This window comes from Chionomys nivalis, chromosome 22 (genome assembly GCF_950005125.1).
Source record: "Chionomys nivalis chromosome 22, mChiNiv1.1, whole genome shotgun sequence".
Classification (NCBI taxonomy): Eukaryota; Metazoa; Chordata; class Mammalia; order Rodentia; family Cricetidae; genus Chionomys; species Chionomys nivalis.
Window position 1 is genome coordinate 53,024,982 of NC_080107.1, and position 27,166 is coordinate 53,052,147.

Sequence of the window (27,166 nt, forward strand, 5' to 3'; positions counted from 1 at the left end):
AAACTGTATTCTTTTAAACACTGCCTGGCCCGTTAGTTCCAGCCTCTTATTGGCTAGCTCTTACATATTGATCTAACCCATTTCTAATAATCTGTGTAACACCACAAGGTGGCTTACCAGGAAAGATCTTAACCTGCGTCTGTCTGGAGTGGGAGAATCATGGCAACCGCCTGACTTGGCTTCTTTCTCCCAGCATTCTGTTCTGTCTACTCCACCTATCTAATTTTCTGTCCTATAAAGGGCCAAGGCAGCCTCTTTATTTAACCAATGAAATTAACACAAAACAGAAGACTCTCCCCCTTCATCCCATCATAGGGAATGGGCTCCAAAAAGCCAGCTCATGCATTAGGGATAGATCTTGGTCCCATTGCTAGGGTCCCCTCAGATAGACCAAGACAGCTGGCTCCCATATGCAGAAAGCCTAGTTTGGTCTCATGCAAGGCTCCACAGCTGTCTGTCTAGAGTTCGTGAGTTCCCACAAGCTTGGTTCATCTGTCTCTAGGGCATCTATCCTTTTAAGACACTTGCCCTGTGAATATCATGAGATCATTGACCAAAAAAGTCTCCTGTAGGTCACATGGTATTTAAGACAAAATAGTGGCCAATAATTATAAATTGGGAGATTTAAATTAAAAATACAAATTTTTGTCTTCTTAAAAAATTATTAGGGGTTATGCTGGGTGATGGTGGTTGCACGCCTTTAATCCCAGCACTTGGGAGGCAGAGGCAGGTGGATCTCTGATTCCAAGGCCAGCCTGGTCTACAAAGAGTTCTAGGACAGGTTCTAAAGCAACATAGAGAAACCTTGTCTTGGAAAAAAAATTAAAAAAAAATGTACACATACATACATACATGCATGCATACATACGTACATACGTACATACATACATACATACGTCCATACATACGGGCCTGAAGAGATGGCTCAGTGGTTAAGAGTGCTGGCAGCTCTTCCAGAGGAGTCAGATTCTATTCTCAGCACCTCCATGGCAGCTCACAGCTGTCTAACTCCAGGTCCAGGGGATCCTCCTACATTCTCACACAGACACAACATGCATCAAAACACCAACACACGTTTTTTTAAAAATTGAAATGAAAGTAGGATAACATGGCAGTACCTATCAGGGACTGCATGGTCAGCGTCACCTTTGGCATAGGAATTTTCGTTTGTTTAGCCTTTTTCTGGTTCTGGTTTACTGTGCTTGTGCTCTGGCTTTCCTAATAATGTGAGGTCCTTGTAGCATTGCTCTATATTCTCAGTGGTGTTTATCATTATGTATAGTGATGTAGTTCCTACTTAGAGATGAGAGAACAGAAATGGAGCCACAAGCAGAAAGGTGATCGCTCCTCTGCACCTTAGCTCTTTGTATATGAAGCCACCATGCTAATACAGGGGAATTATTGCCACCAAATAAATGCTCCAGTTACAGCATGAGACTATCTGATCATTTAAAACACAGATTTTTAAATAAAATTATAAATTTATATATTTATATATAAAATAATAAACAAATATATATTTATATTTTTTATAAATTTCAATATAAAGCACCCCCTGGTGGCTCATATGGCCTATTACATATAAAACAATTCGTGATTGTTATTTAAGGTATTTAGCAAAATAATTTAGCAAATATTTAATCTCTATAGCATTTTTTTTTTTTTTTTTTTTTGGTTTTTCGAGACAGGGTTTCTCTGTGGTTTTGGAGCCTGTCCTGGAACTAGCTCTGTAGACCAGGCTGGTCTCGAACTCACAGAGATCCACCTATCCACCTGCCTCTGCCTCCCAAGTGCTGGGATTAAAGGCGTGCGCCACCACCGCCCGGCTCTCTATAGCATTTTAAGAATTCTACAGTTTCTCTTTTTTTCTCTCCAGTCGTTCATTTTTATTTAGTACAGTTTGTAAAGGTTGTTTATTTAGTAATTTTGTGAGAACAGGGTCTCACTATATCTCTGGTTAACCTGGTGCCTAATATATAGATCAGGCTAGACTTGAACTCACAGAGATCTACTGCCTTTGCCTCCTAAGTATTAGAATTAAAGGTGTTCACCACCATGCCTGGCCAGAGTTAAATTTTATCAAATGTTTTGAGGGGAACATTTAAAAATTTAAACCAAGGTAGTATTGTCCTTCCTATCTGGTGACATTTTGGGTAACTTACATAAAGTGAGAATGGTTTAAGGGAAAAAAACTTTGCATCTGACTTTAGTACTTTGGGCCAGGAACTGCCGATTGTGACTTTGTGTATGTGTGACACAAACACGCACGCACAGCATGCATGCAGGTGCTCACAGAGAACAGAGGAGGGTGTTGGATCTCTGGAGCTGGAGTTCCTGGCAGTTGTGAGCCTCCTGATGCGGATGCTGAGAACTGAGCTCAGGTCCTGTATAAACATCATGCATTCCTAACTGCCAAGACGTTTCTCTAGCTTGATCTTACACTTTTTTGCTGTCTTGGAACACACTCTGTAGACCAGGCTGGTCTTGAACTCAGAGATCTGCCTGCTTCTGCCTCTCAAGTGTGCACCACTACTGCCCAGCCTGGGATCATAGGAATTTATTTATTTCTCTGTATAGCCCTGGATGTCCTCGAACTCACAGAAATCTGCCTTCCTCTGCCTCCTGAGTACTGGGATTAAAGGCGTGCATGATGACCGATGGGCTGTTTTACACTTCTTAATGATAGGTTTTTTTCTTTGAAAATGACACTGATAGTTGTGGTCTCCTTGACTTAATGGGGAGAACGAAATAAAGGAAGGGGCTGAGCTGGCTAAGCAGGTAAAGGTATCTACTGCCAAGCCCAAAAGTCTAGAGTTTGATAGTTAAGAACTCATAAGGTGGAGGAAAGAACAGACTTCTGTAAGTTGTTTACTGACATTCACATGTGCAGTATGGGATTCATGTATCTACACAGATAGCTAAAACGGTGCCTACCATGGAGCCTAAAGGTTTTTATTTGAATATTTTTCAGATCTTTTATGCTTTACCTACAGCTTCATATTTATGCATGAACAGGAATGCCATACTATAGTACATGTACTGCTTTATAGCTTGCCCTGTATACAATGCTGATTGTGTATATTGTTTCTGTTAGTAGAGAGCTTAGGCTCACGAGTTCTTCTCTTGAGCCCAAGGAAGCATTTTAGAGACCTAGAACCACATGAAATAGGAAAATATTTAAGTGTGCATGCTTATTACAGGCAAAGATTCCTGAATTTTAGTAAATTTTCAAAGAGGTCTAACCCACAAAAGTTTTAAGTACCAACTATCAATGTATGATATATGATATATATATATGTACATATAGATATACACTATATACACACTATATAATCATATATATAATTTTAGTGTTGTTAGTTTTTGAACATTAACAATATAGCCCTTTTGAAGATATGTCCATGAATCTTTGGGTATTTGCATAATTAATTACTTAGGCTAACTTCTAGAATAAATTCCTTGGCTACAAAAAATTCTATGATTCATAAAGACAGGTTTAGCCTTTGACTCACTGTTGGAACCAAAGATCGTTCCACAGTCACTAGTGAATGAGGAAAGGTAAGGTTCTTAATGCTCATGTCATATTCTCTGTGTTCACCATTTCTTTTGCTGCTTTTACGTCACTAACAGTGCTGTGGTAAACCCATTTCTGTCTGTTTTTCTGACACATTCTTGGGCTGAAGTCCTGGAAGTAGGGTTTCTGGATCAAGGCTTTTGTGTTACTGTCTCAGTGCTGGAGCTCAAACTCAGTCCTTCATGTGCAGGGCATGTGACCTGCTACTGAACTTTACCCTCTGGTTCAGATTTTAAGGATGCCAGCCACTTGTCTAAACTTTTAAACATTTCGAAGTCATGCAGTGGGTGTTATAGCCTTTAGGGAAACTGACGTTTTTCATATGCCCTCCTCAACAGGCAGTGGAACAAGCTTGGCACTGCTGGGCACAGTGCAAGCCGCCATTCTGGCTTTTCTGTGCAGTGTCTTCAGGCTCCAGTTTTGACTCTGCTGCTAACAAGCCTTGAACCAGATGTTTCCACCATGCGGGCCTATGTCCCCTCTTCAGGTTGCTCGCCTTGCAAACTATGTAGTAAAGATCGAGTCTTAAAGAATTGTTTTTAATTTTGTATGGGTGTGGGTGTGGTATGTATATTCAGGTACAAGCACCCTTGGATGTCTGTCTGGAGCGAGACTTATAGGCAGTTGTAAGCCTCTTGGTATGGGTATTGGGAACAAAACTTGGTTCCACTACAAGAGCAGTACATACTTCTAAACATTGACCTATCTCTCCAGCTACCTTAAAATAGTTAACATTTTAAAAATTACATTCTTTTTAGTATGTGTGCATGCATGTCCGTATGTGTATGTTATGGGACATATGTGGAGGAGGTCAGAAGACATCTTGGAAGAATTGGTTTTCCCCTTCCACCATATGGGTCTTATGGACTGAATCTCAACTCAGATCATCAGGCTTGGCAGCAAGCACATTTATCTGCTGAGCAATCTCTGACCTCTCTTCAGGCTGCTCATAAAATTCTTTCCTAGCCTTGACTTTTTCACTTTAAAAATGTTAGATTGTCAGCAGTTTGATCACGGGCCAGTGGAAATGCTGGGTGTCATGGAGCCCTTTCTGGTCTGAACGATGGCTTTTCTTGTGTGCTCCTTTATTTGTGTCTTAGGATTAGGCTGTATGGCAAGCTCATCATATATTGGCTTCATTTTTCTTGTCAAGAGCTAAAGGTTCAGAATGGAAAACTTTAAATCCAGCATGTTCATCTAGTACAACAGTCCCGATGGTGAAAATCTGAGCCAGTAGAGGGAAAATAATCAACCTGTGTGCAGTTACAGGTTGGGAGACGGGTGGGTTTCTGAACACCTGTAGCTTTATTTTGTGAGTCAGCAGAGCTCCATAGGCCATGAAGGATGGAACACTTCCCACTTTTGCTCAGCATCTGATTATTGTGGGTGGGTTGATTCAGGGGGAGAGTGTTGGGACATGACCTGTTGGGACTGCTTGTTAGAATAGCTGAACGGCTTGAACACAGGAGGAGCTTCTCACTGCTAACTTGATCACTAGCTTATCAGCCACCCCCGGGAACTGAAGGGGACAATGCTGATAGGCTTTGGAATAAGCCAGCCTTGACTCAGGGACAATGAACAAAAGAAGTTCTGCATGTTTCTAGTTTTGTTGTTGTTGGTTTTTTTTTTTTTTTTGGTCTTTACTAAAATGGGAATGATAGGCTTTTTAGGTGGCTTGGTGACTGAGCTGAAATGAGTCATGTGGTAGACCTCACAGTTTACAGCTGCCAATTGTAGATGTTCAACTGATTTAATTCCTTTCCCTGCTTGGTTCCCGTGCAAGCAGTAGTTTCTTAATGAAACATGTAAGGAAAACTCTTGTCTGACCCTTGCAGCTTTTGCGTAAGCTACAGTGATGGACTAAATTTTTCCTGATCTAAATATGTCTTCTGATCCCCAGGTATCAAGGTTACATTGGTGCAGCCCTAGTTTTGGGGGGAGTAGATGTTACTGGACCTCATCTCTACAGCATCTATCCTCATGGATCAACTGATAAATTGCCTTATGTCACCATGGGTGAGTATTATGTTTTTCTTGACATAACAGTGTTAGGAAGTGTGGACTATTCACGGGAAGGACAGCAGTGTAGATGATATTGTATTGTAGTCACTCCAGGTGTTAAGGCTATGTGGGAACGGGAACACCTTGTTATTTCTTGTATCAATATAAGAATTTGCAATGATCTAAAAGCAAAAAGTTATGAATATGCTCAGAGGATTTGGGAGTGATGGGCAGGCAGAAAGCAAAGGAAAGCCCAGTGAAAGCTTGGACAGGTCCTGGTAGAAGATGAGGCAGGTGAGAGGGAGAGCGGGAGCCTCACTTTTCAGCATGCTGGTACTGATAGACAGTCGTGTGTGGGCAGAGGAGAACCTATGTGGCTCTGGGGATCAGACTCAGTCATCCAGCCTGGTGGCAAGTGCCTTCTGAGCCATCTCACCAGCTGGAGAAGCTCTCTATGAAGCTAAATGACAGGTCCCTTTTGTCACCTACCTAATGTCTGAGGGATTGTGGAGAATCTTCAGTCCTACCTGTGAACTGTCAGCTGTACCTGGGCACCAGTTTGTTCCGTAAGCAGGAAAAATCTGCTCTATCGCCTGGCTTATCAACAGTAGTAATCTTTTCTCGTTGTTGCTTTAATTAAAAACTTTTTTCAGACTCGAGAGGGAGGGGGAATGGAGTGGGGGGAGGGGAAAAGGAGTGGGGAGAGGGGGAGAGGAGTGGGAGGAGGAGGGAAATGGGAGGCGGGGAGGAGGCGGAAATTATTTCAAAAAAATATATAAATAAAAAGATTTTAAAAAAAACTTTTTGAAAGTGATAAAATTGTACTTAGACAAATTGAGATTTTCAAATAAAAGTTTATGTTAAATTTCTGAATCAAATTGTGTAAATCCAGTTGTGTGTGGTTGCTGGTTTTCTTGCTATTTGCTGTCTGTCTTTCTGACTTGGCTCTGGAGCTGGGAAGATGGTTGCTTTGCACGGTTGGAAGTTGCCAGTTGGAGACTTTGCTATTCCATTGTGTTGGCTAGCCCTCTAAAAGGTGCTTTGTAGTAGATGTACTTCCCTCCTCGCTGGGGAACCTTACCACTTGGGTGGATCTTTGTCATTACTGTTTTTGTTTGTTTAAGATTTCAAATTCTTATGGACTTAAACTCCTGATCCTCCTGTCTTCACCTCCCAAGGCCTAGAATAGTAGGGTATGCACAACCATGTTTGTATATATGGGTGGGTGGGTCTTTGTAATGTGTTGTTGACTGTTTTTTATTTTTTTTACTCTTTGCTCTTTTGGAGGGGGGCACCACCCAGCTCCCAAATCAATCAAAATCTCTCTCTCTCTCTCTCTCTCTCTCTCTCTCTCTCTCTCTCTCTCTCTCTCTCTCTCTCATCCACACACATGCACGCACACACACACAGGTTTATTCTTTTTTATGAATGCCCAGCCTTAGCTAGGCTTGTTTCTAGCTAGCTATTCTTAACTTAATTATCCTGCCTACCTTTTGCCTCTGGGCTTTTATCTTTATCCTATATACCTTTCTTCTTATTCTGTGGCTTGCTGTGTAGCTGGGTGGCTGGTCCCTCGAGTCATCCTTCTTCTCTTGCTCCTAGAGATCTCTTCTCTTCCCAGATTTCTACCCCTATTTATTCTGCCTGCCAGGCCATCACCTATCCTTTCTCCTGCCTTGCAATTGGCCATTCAGCTGTTCATTAGACCAATCAGGTGTTTTAGATGGGCAAAGTAACACCATTTCACAGAGTTAAACAAGTGCAACACATCTTTGCATCATTAAACAAATGTTCAACAGCACTAATATTTTAACTAATATTCTACAATAGTAATTCTCTTAAAAATGAAGATATTATAATTTAAAAGTTGTTCTAAATTGATTTATTTAAGATTTTTTTTGCATCAAAGTGTTTTTATTTCTCTCCCTCCAATTCCGTGAAGTGGTAGTAAAGGGAGGATTTTATTTGTTGGTGGTACCTGAGATTGAATGTGCTTAGCAGGTGCTTTATCACTGAGTTAAGTACCAAGCCTCAGCTCTCTTCAAATTTTGAGATGCCATCTTATCTTACTAAGTTGCTCATTCTGGCTTTATAGCCTAGACTGGCCTTGAACTTGTGATCCTTTTGCCTCAGCATTTTGAGTAGCTAGGAGTATTAGAACTGTGCCATCAGACCCAGTGTCATCCCTTTCTCTTAAAGTGGGTTGGGGGGCTTGAGACAGGGTCTCTCTACCTAGCCCTGACTGTTCTGGAACTCACTGTGTACATCAGGCCTTCCACTCAGATCCACCAGCCTCTGTCTCCTAATTACTGGAACTAAAATGAACCACCACTACCCGGCAGCACATTTTTTTTTTTTTTTTTTTGTCTTTTTGGTTTTGGTTTTGTTTTTTCGAGACAGGTTTTCTCTGTGTAGCTTTGGAGCCTGTCCTAGAACTCTCTCTGAATACCAGGCTGGCCCTGAAATCATAGAGATCCACGTATCTCTGCCTCAGAACAGAGTTCTGGGATTTAAGGCACACGCCACTGCCGCCCAGCCAGATACCAAGCATTTTCTAAATGGGAAATGGAATTTTTCTCTTGCTTTTGAACTGTAATGATTTGTCTTCCGTGTTGACTTTAGAAAACGTCATTTGAAGTAAGCAGTTAAGTTTTGCTTGTGGCCTGCCACAGTTTTATGCTGCTCTGAACCTGGTTGAGTTTAGGACAACAGGTCCATAATTGAGTTTGTAGAATATTTCTTCTCTCTCTTTTGTCACTTTGAGACAAATTCTCTGTAATCCTGCTGTCCTGAAACTTGTTTTGAGGATGAGGTTAGCTTTGACTTCACAGAGATCCATCTTCCTGCCTCTGCCTCCCGAGTGCTGAGATTAAAGGAGTTTACCACCATGCGTAGCTTGTAAGATAGTTCTACTTTAGCCTACTTATTCTACACTGTCTGCTTTTGCTCTCCTAAAGGACTGAATTAAGACTTAAAATCTGATTTAATATGCAAGTAAATTGTTGAATTTGACAGTTTGCTCATCTACCCATTTGTTCCTTAACTGTTTGCTTTTTATTTTTTAGGCAGGGTTTTTATGTAGCCCAGGTTGCCTGATAGCTTGCTATGTAGATTAGGCTGGCCTCAACTTACATAGAAGTGCTGGCCTCAGTCTCCCAAGAGTTGGAATTAAAGGTGTGTGCCAGCACCGAGTGAGATGTGTGAGAGGGAGGGTCTTTGCCCTCAGCATAGGCATAGTCTTTACAGAGAAGCAGATAATAGGTGTCAGCGAAGACAGTGGAAGCCTGCGAGAAAGGGTCGCTTCTGAACTGAACTGGTAAAGCAGAGAAGGTTTGGCTGAGTCTTAAAAAGGAGACCAAGGTCCTTACAGTCATTTGTCAGATACTCACTTGTCGGCACTAGTGTTAGGCATTGTGTTTGGGGCTAGGGACATAGTGCTCAGCACAGTGCCACCTCCAAGCTTATTTGTTGCCCTGTGGCTAAGAATGGCATTAAGTGTCGATTATGATAATTAAATAAGAATGCATATAAAGTGTTCAGACAATATCCTGAAATATAAGAATAACATTAGGATGAGCTCTTCTCAAATATGTTAACACTTAAATTAGTCAGGGTTCTCCAGAAAAACAAAACTAACATGATAAGTGGATGCATTTCTCCATCAGTCAATGGGTAGATGGGCTAATTGATTGGTGTGTGGGTTGGATTGGGTGGGTGGGTGGATAGATGGATATTAAGGAATTGGTTCTTTTAATTGTTGAAACTAACAAGTCAAACAAAATCTCTAGAGCAGGTTGACAGTCTGAAAATGTGTTGGAATCATACTCTAGTCTCAAGCAGAATTCCTTGTCTGGACAACTGGTTTTGCTCTTAATAAAACAACTTTCTCTTAGGTTAAAAAAAAAAAAGGAATGGCATTAAGCAGGTGAGCACATGCAACTCAACTCTGAGAGACCCCATGGTGAGAGACAGTGACAGTCATAGGAAAGAGTGTGGTGTCGGGGAGTTCTTTCGAGCAGGTGACACTGAAGCACTGTCTGGTGCGAGTGGTGTGTTCATGACAAGAGCCGTGACTTGAGAGCTGAGGACAAGTCTACCTTATCCCCTCCTCAAGGCCTGTCACTGTTAGTTAGGTGTTGTTTCCTTATCCCCAAGATATGTCATGGTATATTGTGTGTTAATTCTAATTGGTCTTATTAATAAAAACCCATAATATAGGGGTTAATGCTGAAAGATCAGAGAAACAGCAAAGCGTCCAGCCACTAGTTCTTACCTCTACAAAATATCACTGTAGATTTAATCTATTCTTTTCTATGACTTACCTCTGCTGAATCCTCAGTCTAAAGGGGCTATCCGGTCCCTACGAATCCTCAGACTGAAACCCCAGACTGAATTCTCTGAGCGCCTGTCTCCTCCTGCCTTATATTCTTCTCTCTACTCAGCCATATATATCACTCTTGTCTCCACCTCCTGAGTGCTGGGATTAAAGGCTGTGATCCCAAATGCTGCTATCAAAGGTGTGAGCTCTGTTTCTCTTTTAGACTGATTCTATCTTGTATAGCCCAGGCTGGCCTTGAACTCACAGAGTTCGCCTGTCTCTGTCTGCAAAATGCTGAGATTAATGGTGTATGCCACCACTGCCTGGCCTCTGTGTGGCTAGTTCTGCACTCTGATCTTCAGGCAAGCTTTATTTGTTAAAGCACAAACAAAATATCACCATAGTATATCTTCATCTATTCTTCTCTATGACTTACTTCTTAGCTTGTATAGTTGTCTTTTTAAAAAATAGATGGGAGCTAGAGAGTTGGCTCACTGGTTACCACCACAGGCTGATCTTGCAGAGGAACCAGGTTCAACTCCTAACACCCACATCACAGCTCACAACCATCTATAACTCAAGTCCTAGGGGAGCTAGCACTTCTGCACATATGTGCATGTGTATGTTTATGACGCTCATCAGGAAAATGCATAGATGGAGCCATGCTGTCTCCCATAATCCTCTCCCACTGATTTTTCGTATGTTTTATTTTTTTGTGGTATTGGAGATCAAACCTAGGTCTTGTACATGAGCAAAATGCTTTGTCACTGAGCTACATCTCAAGCCCCTCTATAAATTGGTTTTAAGGGTTTTGTTTCTCTGTGGGTCTAAATAATAAGGAGAACATTATTTCTGTAGTTGCTCTGATTGATTGCTTTATATGGCTGTACCATGATTTACCGATCATTCTCTTAGCAATGAACGCTTTGCTTTTCAGAGTTTTACTAGTGTATCGATTGGTTTCTATGAATGCATACTTGATTTTACTACATTCTTAGTGTTAAATTTCTAGATTAGAATATGTTCATGAATTTTTTATAAGCAATAGAAATATTGCATGATGTCAGTAAAAGAGGTATTTTGTTTTAATAGTAGGTGATTTCTAGCCTACCTGGGAGGACAAAAATTGGATTTGGGGCCAAGAACAGTGCCAAAAACCAAAACAAACAAACCCACTTGAGAATGGACTGGGTCAGGTCTGTAGAGCCGTTGCAGCGGTAGCTGGACAGGCTCTGAGCTGAAGCTGCAGTCCTTGCACTGCCAGAGAACTGTGTGGGAAAGGGTGGGTGCTCTGAGGTTGCAGCTCAGCCTGTTTATGTGAGGGTGAACTTCTTCAGACCCAGGAAGAAAGTACAGTTGCTGGGCAGGCAGTCCCCAGAAGTGACAGGTGGTAAACAGTACAGGGCGTTTTACCTTTCAAGAGCTACTGCCAAATTGCCTTCCACAAAGATGGCACTAATTTACCCTCCCACCAAGAGAACATAAAGATATCTTTCTGGAGCAGCCTTCCTGACACTGGATTTTTTTTGCCAGTTTGATAAGGGGGAAAATCCCAGGAAGAAGTTTGCTGCTTCACTCTACCCGCAGTCCTCCTTGGTCCTGTGCTTCCCAGACTCTGGAGGTGAGGCAGGAGCAGTGCTGGGGAGTGGGGGAGATTCTGTCTAGGGACCCAGTAGAAGTGAAATAGGAAGGGACGAAGATGCGTGAATATTGTGAGGATGGGCCAGAGGTGACGCTAGACAAGTTGTTTTGGTTTTGTCCTTGAGGTTCCTAACCTCAGGCAATCCTACCTAATCTATCCAGTATGATTAGATTTGCTGTTAGACGTCAGTCTGGCGTCAAAGGGAGCATTGATACGAAAGAGGCTTGGAAGTGGAGGTAGATTGTGTTCTGGCCAGGCACGTGACAGCTGTGGACAGGCCCAGCGGCAAGAGGGATGTGGAGAGTACTCAGTAGCTTGCCGAACCACGGGCCAGACCCTGCATTTTTGATGTTGGTTCTTTGCTGCCTTCTTCCCTGCCGCTGAACTGCTGGTAGCTGCGATGTGGCAGTAACTCTTCTACCTGGGCAGCCTTTCTAGTCTCGTTTCTTGCTGCTTTTCTGTGTATATGCTGTGTATAGTCTGTGGCCACCCCTTGTTCTCACCTGAATGTTTTCACTGCTATCTCCAGGCTGCTTCTGCAGGAGTGGTTTTGCAGTCTGAAACATCTTCCCTGTTACCTGAGTCCAGCCTGAAGCCATTCTCTCCAATAGCCCTTGGAATAGTGGCATGTCCTGATTCTAGGATTCAGACCTTAGCCAAACTCTGTTCCTCCTGGCCTTGTCCAACCTTTTTGTTTCTTCAAAACTCTGTGCTTTCTGAGAGTGGAATCATGTCCTAAGAGTCTGCCAGAATCTTGCTTTGTAACTTGTTTGTGCCAGTGAACTTACTTAGTAACCTTAGCTGCTGTCTACTGTGGACTGTTGGTTTTCAGTTTTGGAATAGAGTTAGTGTTGATTCTGTTCTCTGTGTGTGGCTCCAATTTAGCTGTAAGAAATTAGCAGAAAGCATTGTTCATGTGACTGGTCCTTTCTTATTATTGAATCTAGTATTTTAAATTTATTAAAAGTAAAGCAAATTTATATAGTGTCTTTATGTGCAGTCTACTGGGTGCTGCCACATTATCACCTGTTAATTCCATTCAACTGATTCTGTTGTTGCTATTTTATTGATGAGAAACCCAAAGCTGTTATTCTCGGCTGGTAAGTTGCAAAGCAGGATTTGAACTTTTGGCTTTCCTCAAGTAAATTCTAGTACAACATTGGTGGTATGATGGTTTGGTATGGTGGTTTGGTTTGTGTCTTCATTCTGCTGATTCCCTTTCCTCCTCTTCCTGTCCTGTTGAGAGTGGGGAGCTAGATTGAGGGAGAGCTCCAGAATTGGCAGGATTGGATGGGTTTTGTTTTCATCCATGCTCATTATTTTGGATGAACAACAGCCCAAACCTCCGGTGAAGAAGCAAGTGGAGGGCCATCCTCAAGCCAGATAGTTCCATGTTTTCCTGGGTTGTGAACATCCTGGGGGAAGTTTCCGGCTTCTACTAGCAAAGCTTGAGTGAGAAAATGAATACTTCACCTAAACTCTGTTGTTTTTTGTTTTTTTAACTGACTTTTATTATGAGAAGTAGAAGCTAAACTTTGTAATAAGGTGGGTTTGGTTTGGTTTGGTTTTTTGGTGATTTGACGGTAAGCACCAATAGTCCCAACTTCTAAAAAGGTGTACCTAAAGTTTGCCGCAGGGTAGTGTGGGCAACCAGCCAGGTGCCTGAAGTCTATTTCTGTGTTGAATAGATGTCACCCATCCTGTCTTTCTCATTTGGCCCTCTAGCATAGGTGATCTGCCGCATGCTGGTCTTACTGGGTTTCCAGGGAGGGAAGAATGCATTGACCCACCCTGTGGTCTGGTCCTGCTCCAGAGCATGTTGACCGCAGTGACAGCAGCATTCAGACCCCGCAGCAGCACAGCTGTGGGGGATGCTTCACCAGGTTGTGCTCTACCCAAAGATGTAGAGAGGGAGGCTCCCAGTGGGTTCTTGACACCTAGCAAGGAAGTGCATAAACTAGAAGAGGGAACGCTAAAGTTTTCATATACTACGTCGTTTTTAGGAAACTAATTTGGAAGAGATTGCCAATGTGATTTGTGGAAGCTGGACAAGAGTTTCTGACTTTTTTTTTTTTAATTAAGAAAGAGAATGTTTCAGTCAATTTTTTTAGATAGACAAAATACAGGCTCTTAATTCTCAGATTAATTAGCTTATTCCGTGGACTTGCCAGCTTTCCTTTATTAGGCAGATTGAAGTCATGTCAGGAGAAGCTTGGGGACGTCTTTTTGTTAGGTTGGCAGTGTTCCTTGTAGCAGCATTGGTGTGGTATATAAAATTTTTATTTTGCCTGCTTATCCACATAGAGAATTAACATGAATACATTTCAAGATTGACATTCCTGGAAATGAGGCCCTTGGACAATTTAGATAAGGAATAAACATTGGTATGCATCATTAGGGAAGATGCAGGGTCACTACAAGGGCCATTGAGGAAAAGTCTATCCCCAGATAAACTGAGTACACAATTTCCTAATTACTGGAATATCCCTCCTAAGCCCTAGTTTACAGGGGCCCTGAGCAGTTAAGAAGTTGGGGGCAGAGAGGCAGAAACAAACCAGTGTCCTGTCTTCCAGACAGGTGAATCCTGAAATTAAGTTGGAACATTAACAGTGCCTTGGATTGCTGTGAAGAGACACGATGACCAAGGCAACTTTTACAAAAGAAAACATTTAACTAGGAGCTTGCTTATGGTTTCAGAAGAGTCCATTATCATCCTGTCAGGGAGCATGGTGGCATGCAGGTATGGTGCTGGAGAAGTATCTGAGAGCAACATCCTGATCTGCAAACAGAGGAGAAAAAGAGAGCCTGGGCTTGGCATGAGTTTTTGGAAGCTCAAAGCCCACCCTTAGTACGCTCTTCCTCTAACAAGGCCACACCTGCTAATCCTTTTCTAATAGTGCTACTCCCTGATGACTAAGCATTTAAATACATGAGTCCATTTTTACTCAAACCACCACATATAGGGAAGCTGAGAATTAGCTGGGCGGTGGTGGTGCAGGCCCTTAATCCCAGCATTTGGGAGACAGAGGCAGGTGGATCTTAATGAGTTCAAGGCGAGCCTGCTGTACAAGAGAAGTTGAGGATCACTTTTTCTATATTTTACACTAAAGTACACTCTTTGTGTAGATCTCCCCCCCCTTCTTGAGGCTTGCTATATACCCCAGGCTGACCTCAAAACTCCTGATTCCCTCCCTGCCCAGCCTCCCCAGCTTTGCAAGGACGGATGAATGCTACCACTCCTGTTGTGCAGACTTGCTATCTCCACCTGGCTTAATTTGGGAAGATTTCCTGTAATGGATCAAATCAACATGCTTCAGAATGGGAAATGTTTCATATTCTCTTTCAGTTCCTAAGTCAGCTATGGATTTAGCTGTATTCAGTTCTTCGACTTTTGTGGATACTTCCTAGAAGACTGGTCTATGGACTTCGTCCCTGAAGTGTTGCTGGGGGTCTTTTTGCTGCTTTGGGAGTTCTAGAAGTTCTGTATATCACTATAGATTTCTTTTTGTGCCCTGCATCCTGTGAATCAGAGGCCAGGAAAGATCTGTGCTGGTCCAGGAAACTTGATTTCTTGGAAGCTTTGTGAGACAGCAGTGACCCCGAGAGGACTGTTCAGGAAGTACTGAGGTTAAAGTTAGAGCTTTGGAAGAAGCTGTGGAAATTTTGGCTTTAGGCCTAGCTCTGCTTGGACCTAACCTCTTGGAACCTGAGATCTGTTATTTTAAAAATGAAGCTGGTGTGATTTTGGTGGTGGTAGTGTCTTTATTTTTGGCAAGTTTGCAAATCAAGCTTGCCTTTTAATCTTGGGAGCTGAGAGCCACAACTACTGATCGTCTCCTTCTAATGTGCTGATATGTCTGTGAACACACGGTCACTGTGCAGTTACCTGAGATACTATGTCTGTGAACACACGGCCACCGTGCAGTTACCTGAGATACTATGTCTGTGAACACACGGTCACTGTGCAGTTACCTGAGATACTATGTCTGTGAACACACGGTCACTGTGCAGTTACCTGAGATACTATGTCTGTGAACACACGGCCACCGTGCACTGTTACCTGAGATACTATGTCTGTGAACACAGTCACTGTGCAGTTACCTGAGATACTATGTCTGTGAACACAGTCACTGTGCAGTTACCTGAGATACTATGTCTGTGAACACAGTCACTGTGCAGTTACCTGAGATACTATGTCTGTGAACACACAGTCACTGTGCAGTTACCTGAGATACTATGTCTGTGAACACACGGTCACTGTGCAGTTACCTGAGATACTATGTCTGTGAACACACGGTCACTGTGCAGTTACCTGAGATACTATGTCTGTGAACACACGGTCACTGTGCAGTTACCTGAGATACTATGTCTGTGAACACACGGTCACTGTGCAGTTACCTGAGATACTATGTCTGTGAACACACGGTCACTGTGCACTGTTACCTGAGATACTATGTCTGTGAACACACGGTCACCGTGCACTGTTACCTGAAATACTATGTCTGTGAACACACGGCCACCGTGCACTGTTACCTGAGATACTATGTCTGTGAACACACGGCCACGGTGCACTGTTACCTGAGATACTATGTCTGTGAACACACGGTCACTGTGCAGTTACCTGAGATACTATGTCTGTGAACACACGGTCACTGTGCAGTTACCTGAGATACTATGTCTGTGAACACACGGTCACTGTGCAGTTACCTGAGATACTATGTCTGTGAACACACGGTCACTGTGCACTGTTACCTGAGATACTATGTCTGTGAACACACGGTCACCGTGCACTGTTACCTGAAATACTATGTCTGTGAACACACGGCCACCGTGCACTGTTACCTGAGATACTATGTCTGTGAACACACGGCCACGGTGCACTGTTACCTGAGATACTATGTCTGTGAACACACGGTCACTGTGCAGTTACCTGAGATACTATGTCTGTGAACACACGGCCACCGTGCATTGTTACCTGAGATACTATGTCTGTGAACACACGGCCACCGTGCACTGTTACCTGAGATACTATGTCTGTGAACACACGGTCACCGTGCACTGTTACCTGAGATACTATGTCTGTGAACACACGGTCACCGTGCACTGTTACCTGAGATACTATGTCTGTGAACACACGGTCACCGTGCACTGTTACCTGAGATACTATGTCTGTGAACACACGGTCACTGTGCACTGTTACCTGCATGTGCTGCTCTGCCCTCAGTGCCATTTTTTGAGGTACTGTGAAAAGAGCTCATCTTTGGAGTCAGTGTAGCTTTAACTTTTAAGGCAAACTTTCTTGGCTGTCCTATGATTTATCTTGATTTCTGCTGTAGAAGATGGCTAGAAGCTGAATGTGGCAATGTATGCTTTTGAAGATTTTAGTATGGCTACATTGAGAGCTCTAGGCCTGACTGAGCTATGCAAAGAATGGCTAAAGGTCCTGTCCCCTTGAGAAGGGTTTGAAGGTGCAGTGGATGCCCTGAGTGAAAACACTTGCTGGGAAGCACATAGTAAATGCTTGTGAAGGGTTGCAGTCATTTTCTATGCAGTTCTGTGTGCTCAGATTTCTCTGGCACCTTTCCCTGCTTTGATTAGTACACGTAAGGTCCATTTTAGAAGATTTAAAATGTGTAACACATGGATTATGAATCTTAAGATTTCTATAGCTGTAGAGTGCCAAAAAGAAAACAGCTGGGAGCTGAAAGCACTTGGAAGTTGAATTCTCTGTCTGGCTTCCTGGTTGCTGCAAAGGTGGTACCAAGCCAATAGATGGTGCCCTTAGGTAGAGAGGAGAAACCTCTCCTTGTAAAATCGTGATGCTACCTGGAACAGAATGTAATACAGCTAGCTTTTTTCTGATCAGAGTAGACTTTGTTCTTGGTGTCAGTAAAATACTGAAGGTATTGAATTAATATTTTCTTCATTTTTTTAGCTCTGACATTTTCCCATGAAATTGACTTTGAAAGTTCAGTACTCTATCCCCAACCAAATAAAAGCCCTTGCCAGGAGTACTTTAGATCAGTTAAAGGAAGTGTCAGTCTTACATTCTTTACTTTAAATCCCACTTCAGAGAGATTGAGGTTAACTAATTCCTCTCTCCCTGCTCTTGCCTCAGAATTGGACCAGCTAAAACCATAGTGCCTTTGAACTCATAACCTAGCACTTGCTGTCTTTTATTTTCTGATTTTAGGTTGGATTAAGTGGAAGGCCATTTTGCTTTTCTGAGTAGTTCATAGAATGAGGACGGTGCTGTTTCCAGCGCTAGGGTCCGTTCCCATTCTTCCATTGCTAGCCGTGTAGCTTCGAGCAGGTTTCTTCACTTCTAAATGTAGATTTTTCCATGACTGAAAAGAAGATACAGATGAATTAACTGTCCATTTTTTTTCAGTAAGTGGGATTTCTTGTTTGTACCATGTTTTATGATTAAAATCAGGGATGCCGTATAAATCACTAAAATCTCTGTCCCTTTTTTATGAGGGTTCAAAGGGACTTGACAGCTTGGGAAAGACTTTTAAAGCAGGCTTAACAGGAAGTGGTTCTGCAATGGAGCACAGAGGTGCTTCCCTCTCCTGTGGCAGGCAGGTGCAGTGGCTGATGGCGTCCTCAGCTCCAAGCCTCAGACCTCCTGTCTGGTGCCTGCATGTGGGTGACCAGGAGGACAAGCATATGTGTAGGTGGTTTTCACTCCCCATCTTAACCCAAATAAGCCTGGAGTTTTAAGACACCATTTCTCTCTATACCTTTTGCCATGTCACTAAAATACATTAATAAGAAAACCTTCTACATTTTAAGTCTAGATGCCCTGAGTTTTCAGGCATTTAGGATTGTTGATTACCTGTCAGGTCTATGAGACTTTACGGTTGCAATTATGAGGAAAATCCCATTCCCTTCAAGTGGTGTTTTACATATTTACTCACAAGTACACATGCAGAGTAGGATATGCATTGTTTGAGACTCTAGTTTTTGAGTTAAAAATGTTGGATGATTAAGAACATATATATTCCCAGCATATTAACTGGGAGTATATTTCCAACAATTTATTGGGAATTAAAAGTAGACCCTGACATTGAAGTATATTTGTTGATGAAAAGGAGGCATTCTTCCCCTCAAGAGGGTTTAGCTGTAATACTCAGTGCTTACTCAGGAGTGAAAACATCAAATTAAACTGTTTATGCTGACAAAGGACAAATCTGGATTTCAGCAAGCCGTGCAAGATTGTCTGATTGCTTGCCCTGCTGCCTGCCTCCAAAGCTTTTGGCCAAGGCTTCTAATGAAATGCATGCATACAATTAAACCTTTTCAAGTCTGCGGCTTAGTCTTTCTGAGCCCAGAGAGGTACTCCACTGCTCTCTAGTGGCTGAGCACAGTCCCTTGGCACCAGCATTGCTTCATATTCATAAATCAGCTTTTCACACACTGGCATTGTTGGCCCTCAGTGCAAGCACCAGTACCAGGAGACAAGGCCTTGTAGACGGAAATGGAGTGAAAAATGACCTCCATCCATAGGTCTGTGGAAAGTACCAGATTTTCCCCAGGAAGAGTGGCCAGTTGACTAACAATGAGCAAGTGTGAGTAAGTGCTCTGTCAGGGAGAGCTGACACTGATGGATTAGAAAGTTCAGTGGTGACTCCTTTATCGCTGCATATATCTTCCACCTTGGCAGACCACGTTGCAAGCAGGTCCTTGGGTGCTTAAAACGTACTGCTCCTTAGCAGGGGCAGCCTTTTTTCCTGTGAAGCTCTGATAAAATTGATTTGGGGGAAAGCAGTAGGAATCCATTTCCTGATACCTCTCAGAACTTCGCGACATTGAGAAAAGAAATTTTGAACATCTTGGTTCTCATTAAAGCTGCTGCTCAGGGACCTGTTGAGAATGAGTGTATCAAGTCACTGCTAGAGGACAAGGAGCTGTTCCAGAGTCGTTATGACAAGTAACTTTCATTGAGCTCTTACTGTGCCCCAGCATTCAGCTTTGCACACAGTGTCTTGTTCATTCCGCAAGGGCCATTGAAGATGTTGTCATCCTCACTGTGGGGAAAGGAAGCTAGGGCAGCTGCTGTACTGGATACCCTAGTTTTTGAGGCAGTAGCATTTTGTGGTGCCCAATCTGATGTGCCCAGAGAAACCAGTATGTCCAGAAACATGGCCTACTGGGTAGCTGTGTGTTTCAGAACTTGGATGACTTGCGTGTCCTGAATTGCTTCCAAGTAGTGCCGGGCTTCCTAGCTCCCAGACCAAGGTTTAAGTCTTCATTCTTCTTGCCAGCTGCTCTGCTGTTGGAAAACTACTTGGAACACGTGGGATGTCAGTTATAGTCTGTAACATGGAGAACCGTCCCCAGCACGTGACTTCAGGGCAGATTCCCACTTGCCCCACTTCCTCGAGTTTAGGCAGGAGAATCAATTCAGTTTCAGCTGTCTAGTAATGATGACTACAGAATCACTATGTTTAATTTAGTATTTAAACACTGATATATGGAAAAAATGTGCTACAAACCCCCAAACCAAACCTGTACACAGTCCGTGTTAATGCAGGCATTTAAAATATACAGAGCAAGTAAGAGGCTGCGAATTTTCACAAGACATCTCAGAGTTCTTGCAGAAAAACAGGTTCAGGCTGAGCTATAGGTTGAACATCCCACCTCTGAAGTGTGAAACTGGGTATTATAACTGCAGGTAGACACTGTCACACTGGACCTCATGTGACAGATTGCAGCCGGAACTGAGATCCCCTTACATATTGCATAAAATTACCTTCAGGCTATGTGTATAGGTTGCATATGAAGCAGATGATTTCATGTTTAGATTTGGGTCCCATCCCAAGATATTTCATTATAATTATATGTATGCATATTTCTTCAAATCCGAAATTCAAATTATTTTTGGTCCCAGTCATTCTGGATAAAGCTATTCAATCTGTACTAATGCTGGTAAAGTGCCTTCCGAGGTTTCAAAAAATGAAGACTAATTTTGCTTTTTGAAAAAAAAATGTGGTTATGTGATATAAATACTCGTAGAACAGATACCCAAGTGTCTCTGCTAGACACTAACAACACTTTTAATCATTTAAGACGTTAACAAAAATTCAATTTTTAAAAAATTTTTAGGTAAAAGTAATGCAGATTATATTCAGATGTGTGGTAATTAGTATGAAATCAACCAGAAAGGAAAAACCTGCTAGCCTGATTTCTTGGTAGGAGTGGTAAATGAAGAAAACAGCCTTTTTTAGGCTGTCTTGATAATCTTGACCTTGGTGCTTGGCTTTCTTGTGTCAGAGATAGGTGGTGGAAGGGAGAAAACCCTCTGACTTTTGGGTGAACAATGTAGCTCGGGACATCATTATTGCCTGACATGTGTGAGGCCCTGGGTCTCATCTCTAGTACCACAGATACACACCAAAGAAAAAGAAAAGTAGATGTAGAGATGGAGGGGATGACAATGACGCTCAGGCAGGAGGATTACTTTCCTACACCAGTCTAAACTATGTAGGAAGACTATTGCAAACAAACCAAAACGCCACAAAAAGCAGATTTTGACTTTTTTTTTTATTTAAATTAATTAATTAATTAAACAGAGGCAGGGTTTCTCTGTAACAGCCCTAGCTAGCTGCCTTGGAACCCACTTTATAGACCAAATTGGTCTTGAACTCACAGTGATACACTTGCCTCTGCCTCCCAAATGCTGGGATTAAAGGCGTGCGCCACCATTCCTGGCTCAGATTCAGAATTCTTGATGTGCTGCTGGTCATAAGCCATGCATTGTGTCAGCCTCCCCTGTTTAAAAAGTGGGACCGGTATGATGTGCCATGTCTGAAGAGTTACGGAACTAGCGGTCTCTGTGCCTTGGAAGGATTGTGTGTCTTGCTGTTGTTTGCCAGAGTCTGCTTCTATGTAAGTGCTGGTGTGCTCTACTAGGTAAAGAGGGACACGGTATGTTTGTGGGGACTGACCGCTGCTCTTCCTTGGTCCTCTTGATCTATCAGGGATTGACCTTCAGGCGTGTGCTGTCAGGTAGAAAGATGTGACGACAGCCAGGTTTGCTGGTTTTGTTTATCCTTTCACAGTGTTGGACTTTCTCTAAGTTTATACCTTATAAATTGCAAGTAATACGTGCTTTTTGAAGAGAAAATTTTAAATACAAGAAAACAGACTAAAACTAGTCTTTGAGAATTAGGCTTCTGTTTGGATTCATATGCTTGCAGCCTTGTGTCATTTGTGTTAAGCATACCCGTACTGTTTTAGAAGATGCTCTTTCCCACTGAAGGTTCTCTTATGGACCGCTGGTACTGGAAATGAAAGTACTTCTGCTTTGACATATTTAATTGATTTGTGCATATAATACTTCAATATTTATTTCTCCCATCTCTTGCTTATTAGACCTTTAGATATCTCTAGGTTTTTGTTTTATTGCTGCTGTTTCTTGCTCTAAACAATGTACCCTCTGTATGCAACTTTGTTCCTTAGAACAACTCCCTGCGGGGTGGGATGGGAGTGGGTGGAGTGGGGTTTGGTGGGTATGCATAGCTTCTGGTTTCCAGTTATCTCTTCAGATTCCGGAAAGAAAAATTCTGTCCCCTTTTGCCTCTTCCAGTGGACTGCTGTGCCAGTTTTATCACATCTTTGTCCCCCCCACTGCTTGTTACTCTTCTTAATCTTTGTTAATTTAAAAGGCAGACAGTGCCTTTTATTTTATTTGACTACTAATGAAGTTGTGTTTCTGACCACGTATCTGTTTTTTCAGCTTATATACTACTGTATCTTTGTTAGAAATTATGTTTTTGTTTGAGCCTTTCAGTTGTTAATATTTTGCATTTTACACATTTTTCTGAGTTTCAGCACTTGTATTTTACATTACAACTTAATTATTTATTTATTTGTATGTGTGTGTGTGTGTTTGTGTTTGTTTTTTGAGACAGGGTTTCTCTGTAGCTTTGGAGCCTGTCCTGGAACTTGCTCTGTAGACCAGGCTGGCCTCAAACTTACAGAGATCCGCCTGCCTCTGCTTTCCAAGTGCTGGGACTAAAAGCGTGTGCTACTACCGCCCGGCCCCTAACATTTTTTTTTTTTTTAAAGTTAGTGAACTGATAACATACAGGAACAGATATTTCATTTAAAATCTTGGGTTGAGGGGCTGGAGAGATGGTTCTGTGGTTAAGAGCACTGTTTGCTCTTCCAGAGGATCAGGAGACTTGTTTACAACTCCAAGCACCCACTTGGCAGTCCACAACTGCCTGTAACTCCAGGATCTTACACCCTTACAAATATACCTGCAGGCAAAACACCAATGCACATATAAAGAAACTTAAATAAAATACAGCCTTGGGTGGAAATGTGACCTTGACATGAGCTCCTTCTGCAGGTCAGCAGTAGCTGTCCCACCAGTTTCATCTCAGAGAACTGTGGTGGGACAGTGATGGAGTAGACCGCACCCTCTTTCCAGGACTTTGCAGGGAGTCAGTCCTTTAGTGAGCATCTTGCTAGGGAAGCCAGGGTAGTGGCTGCTGTGGATTGAGTGTTCACGGAGCACAGTTCCTGGCCCTGGTAGTGCCAGCACCCTGGGATGTAGGTTTTCTCTGTGTTGGGTATCAAGAGAGGCTGAATTGGTAAGGATTGGACTTGCAGGAGGACAGTGACTTGGGAGGTAAGGCAGATAGTGAGTATGTAGGTATTTCAGGCAAGTCATCTCTAAATGCTAGTTACCAAATTGTTCCCTCTTTTTTTCTTCCTGTTTTAGAGAGCTTTGTTCGGGAAGCAAAAGTAGCTACTCAGTAACTGTGGGTGGGCTGAAAAAGGACAGACTTGTGGAGGTTGCTAAGGAGCAGTTAGTTACATGGAAACTCTGAGGAGATGGAGAGCTTTGCTAGTAGGATACAAAAACCCAGGAAGGGTAACCCACTCCTGTGGTGGTGGGATACTTGGTCTCACTAGGATAGGGGATAATAAATTGGATGCAGTTTTGTTGCTTTAAGTTATCTTTTTGAAAATTGAACTTGGGTTATATCTGTTTGCCTTTTATTCAGCCTAGTGTGGTGAATTAGGCACTAGGCAGTAAATATTCTTTTATACTTTGTAAGATGTTAGGTGCTATCATCACTCTTTAGGACTTGTTCTGTTTCCCTGACTCCTGGCCAGTTGCATTCTCTGTTCAGCACAGTGTAATCCAACATGGATTTGTTTGGTGCTTGGTGTAGGGCTGCAGCTCTGGAAAGGGAAGACAGGTCTCAGAGGAAAGTCGTAGGCTCTTGTGGGCTGGGTGGTAATGAGGGAAGACTCTTGGGATTTGAAGGTGATTAGGAGTGTGGTAGACTGTCAGGGGTCCCAGCCACTGCCCCTTACCAAGGTGAGAAGGCTGAAATTAGCATGGGCCTTTGGAAACTGAAAGCAGAGTGTGAAGTATGTGCATTGGGGAAAAAGGGTAGCAAGGCCTGGTCATGACTAGGCTTGTGTATCCTTCACAGTTGTCTTATGTAAATAGACCTTTCTGTGTGAGAGGGCCGTATAAGGTCAGCTGAGGTGGAATTCTGCTGCTGTGCATGTTGGGCCTATAATCTTGGGAGAGATGGTTACCATTGCAGTGAGTTGCTATAGGGAAAACTAAATGACATAGGACATTCCTTACATGTGGCACGTTGGTGCTCACCACTGGGCCCTGTTTGCTTCCTTTTCTCTCGATGTGCTGTCCTTCCTGCTGGAGTGAGAGTTTATGGAGCACTGGCTGTACATCTTGTGTTCACAGAGTTCAGCCTCCATGTATGGAAAGTAGGTGTCACTAGTGTCCAGTTTCTTAACCGGACAGGGTTGGAGAGATGGCTCATCCATTAAGAACACTGCCTGCTCTTCCAAAGGTCCTGAGTTCAGTTTCCAGCAACTACATGGTAGCTCACAACCATCTGTACTGAGATCTGGTGCCCTCTTGAGGAAGAGACCTGGTCAGTTGTCCTCATCAACTTAGACCATGAATCTGCCCATATGGGACTGCCTGTGCGTGCTTCAGCATTGCCAGGGCATACATTTCCTTCCTTCCTCATTTCTTAACTGGACATGCTGCATGTGAAGGACAGGCTCCTGTGCTGGCAAGCTGTTCTCTGCCTTTGTGTACATTTCTTCCTTACAGGAAACCAGATGGTTCGAAACTCAGAGGTGTCCATGTTTTTAAAATAAAAAATAGAATAAATGGTCTTTCAAAAGAATTTGCCCTGGCTTTGTGTATGGTAATACCTGGCTAAGTGGCTAGATGCTGAAGCAGTGGGCGTCTCCAGGTGTCCATTACTGGTGTATAGGAAAAGTGAGATGCAGTGTTTGAACATTTTGTAGGTCATGTGGTGGTTGGACCTGTCTGGCATTTGTCTGATGATTTGTGGTATCTTGTTTTGGGCTCAGACCAAGATCTGGGAGCTTGAATAAACATTAGCGACACTCTTCCTGTTGAGTCTTTTTTAATGGCAGCTCTCATTGCATTGCCTTGAAGTTCTCTGATAATTTTATTCTGCCCTCTTGTGGCTTTGACAGTTGCAGTCCTGTGTGAATTCTTACCCATATTTTCTGTGCAGCATATTTGACTATAGTCAAACCTGTCGACAGGGAGCGTGCCATTTCCTAGCCCTTCTATGGACTCATCAAAGGGGGCGCCAGATCCCTTCTTTCCTGTAAACTGGGGGCAGGAGCTAATTTGTAAATGATGTTGGAATTCTCTTGAGGTTGAATTTCTTTTTATGTTTATTTTGGAACCACTTGTATTGATCCGAGGGAGCAGAGTGAAGCATAGTTTAGGAGGTTCTTCCCAGAAACTGTCTCTCCTGTGTGTGGAAGACAATGATAAACAGGAAAGCAGAGAGGCCTTGTTCACAGTCCTCCTGTCTCCATCTACAACTCTGCACTGTGGAGCGCCCTCTGCCCCCACCCCCAAACACATGACAGACCTTTTTTGCACCAGGAGTTGGGGGTTCTGGTGTGTCCTTTCTGCTTGGAGAAATTGCGTCTGTGGTGTTACTGCCAAAAAGGAAGCAGCTTCAGATTGAGGAAGAATTGTTTGGTTGGGTGGGAACTATTTTTTTTTTTTTTTAATGCTGAATGAAGCTGAACAGAAGCAAATACATGCCCAGGAGAAAGAATAGAGAAGTACTTACTGTGGAAGTGCCAAGAAAGGATGACTCGCAAGAAAAAGTGGCCAGTTTTTTTTTTTTTTTTTCCAGGAAAAATGCCTTTAAGCTAAACTTGGTTTGTTTCTTTAATGATAACTCATTTCCATTCTCTACAAAGTTGTTAGCTCTTGGGTAAATGCCCTGTCTTTTTGTATCCTTTTTAAATGTGGATTTTGAGCCTGTTAGTCCATTTACCCTTGGGCTCTTCCTCAAGATAGATAATCTTGGACACGTTGGAAGGCAAGCCTGCCTTTGGCCACTCTGCGGGAACGCTTTGCATCTCGGAGAACTGTTTCCAGAGATCCCCTCATTTGCCATTTTCTTGTTTCCTCCTGACAGCTGTCCTTTGTTTTCTACACAAAACCAGCTTAGTTTTTCCTAGAATGACCTAGAGAATTTGAGTTTCTATCTGTGCCTTGAAACAGATACCGAGGCTATTTATTTGTTTGTTTGTTTATTCCCTTTTGACCCCTGAACCTCGTGCTGAGCTGGGGACTAATGAAACCATTGGTCGAGTGTGAGCGCATTTCTCAAGGAGCCTGCACCTGTATATCTGCTAGGGTGCTTTAGAACACACCAGTTTTATATCTGTTGAATGTCCATCTTCTCTCCACGGGCTTTGAATGTCCCTTTAGACCGTTTTAGTCCCCCACACCCTACACACACAAAGAGAAGAAATGCAAAAAGGGGAAATGGGGTTGCCTGTAACTCCCAGAACCTAAATGAATAGTCATTGCCTGTAATGCTGGTCTACACTTGACGTTTCCCACTGCTTTAGATGTGATGTATCCGGTGCTGTGAAGGTAATGATCCTCAACCACAGCAATATTCTGTAACAGGAGTATCTGTCATATTCATCGGGATTACCATGTTCATTGATTTGTGTCTGTAAATCTGCTGTTTCTACCCTTTAAATTTGATCTATAATTGGATCTCCTTAAATGGTTCAGATAAGGTAGTCTGTATTTCCTCAGTGCAGTGTTGCTGTCAGCTTCTCCTTTTTCATTATACATTCAGCAGACTTGATAAAATCAGCAGGACACCTCATTTGAAACTGTTTAATCGCTGCCTTTTTCCTTTGCTAAACCATTGAGGTGGTCAAGCGATGTACACAAATCATTTTAAATAGAAAATATGGTTTTCTCTGTGACCCCACTAAATAGATAGTGTTATGCAAAACAAGTTAAAAAGTAATAAATGCCAAAAAATCTTCTAATTGGAGTAAAAAATTGTGGACAACTGTATCCTCTCTCCAAAAGTAGAGTGCCCTGAAATGATGCCAGAGCCCGGTGTAGACAGATGATGGTTTTCTGAAGCTTCTCGGGGTTCTGGACAAAGCAAGTTTACATTTTCAAATAGTGCTGAGCTGCCTTTGTGTCCACTCAGAGGCCAGGCTTATTTGTAATGCCTTTACATCCAACCTTGCTAAGGATAAATTTGCTCTGTTAATAACTGTGCAGCATAACCTTTCAGCCATTTGCTATTGTAAT

The 27,166-nt window shown here is 42.6% G+C and overlaps 1 protein-coding gene across 1 annotated transcript in view; it reads left to right on the forward strand.

Moving 5' to 3' along the window:
* The window catches only part of Psmb7 (proteasome 20S subunit beta 7), a 60,538-nt gene that overhangs the window by 5,240 nt on the left and 28,132 nt on the right, over positions 1–27,166 (forward strand). The window contains exon 5 of the mRNA XM_057754854.1: positions 5,475–5,590. Coding sequence (XP_057610837.1) covers positions 5,475–5,590 — 116 coding nt within the window. The remainder of the gene's footprint in view (positions 1–5,474; positions 5,591–27,166) is intronic.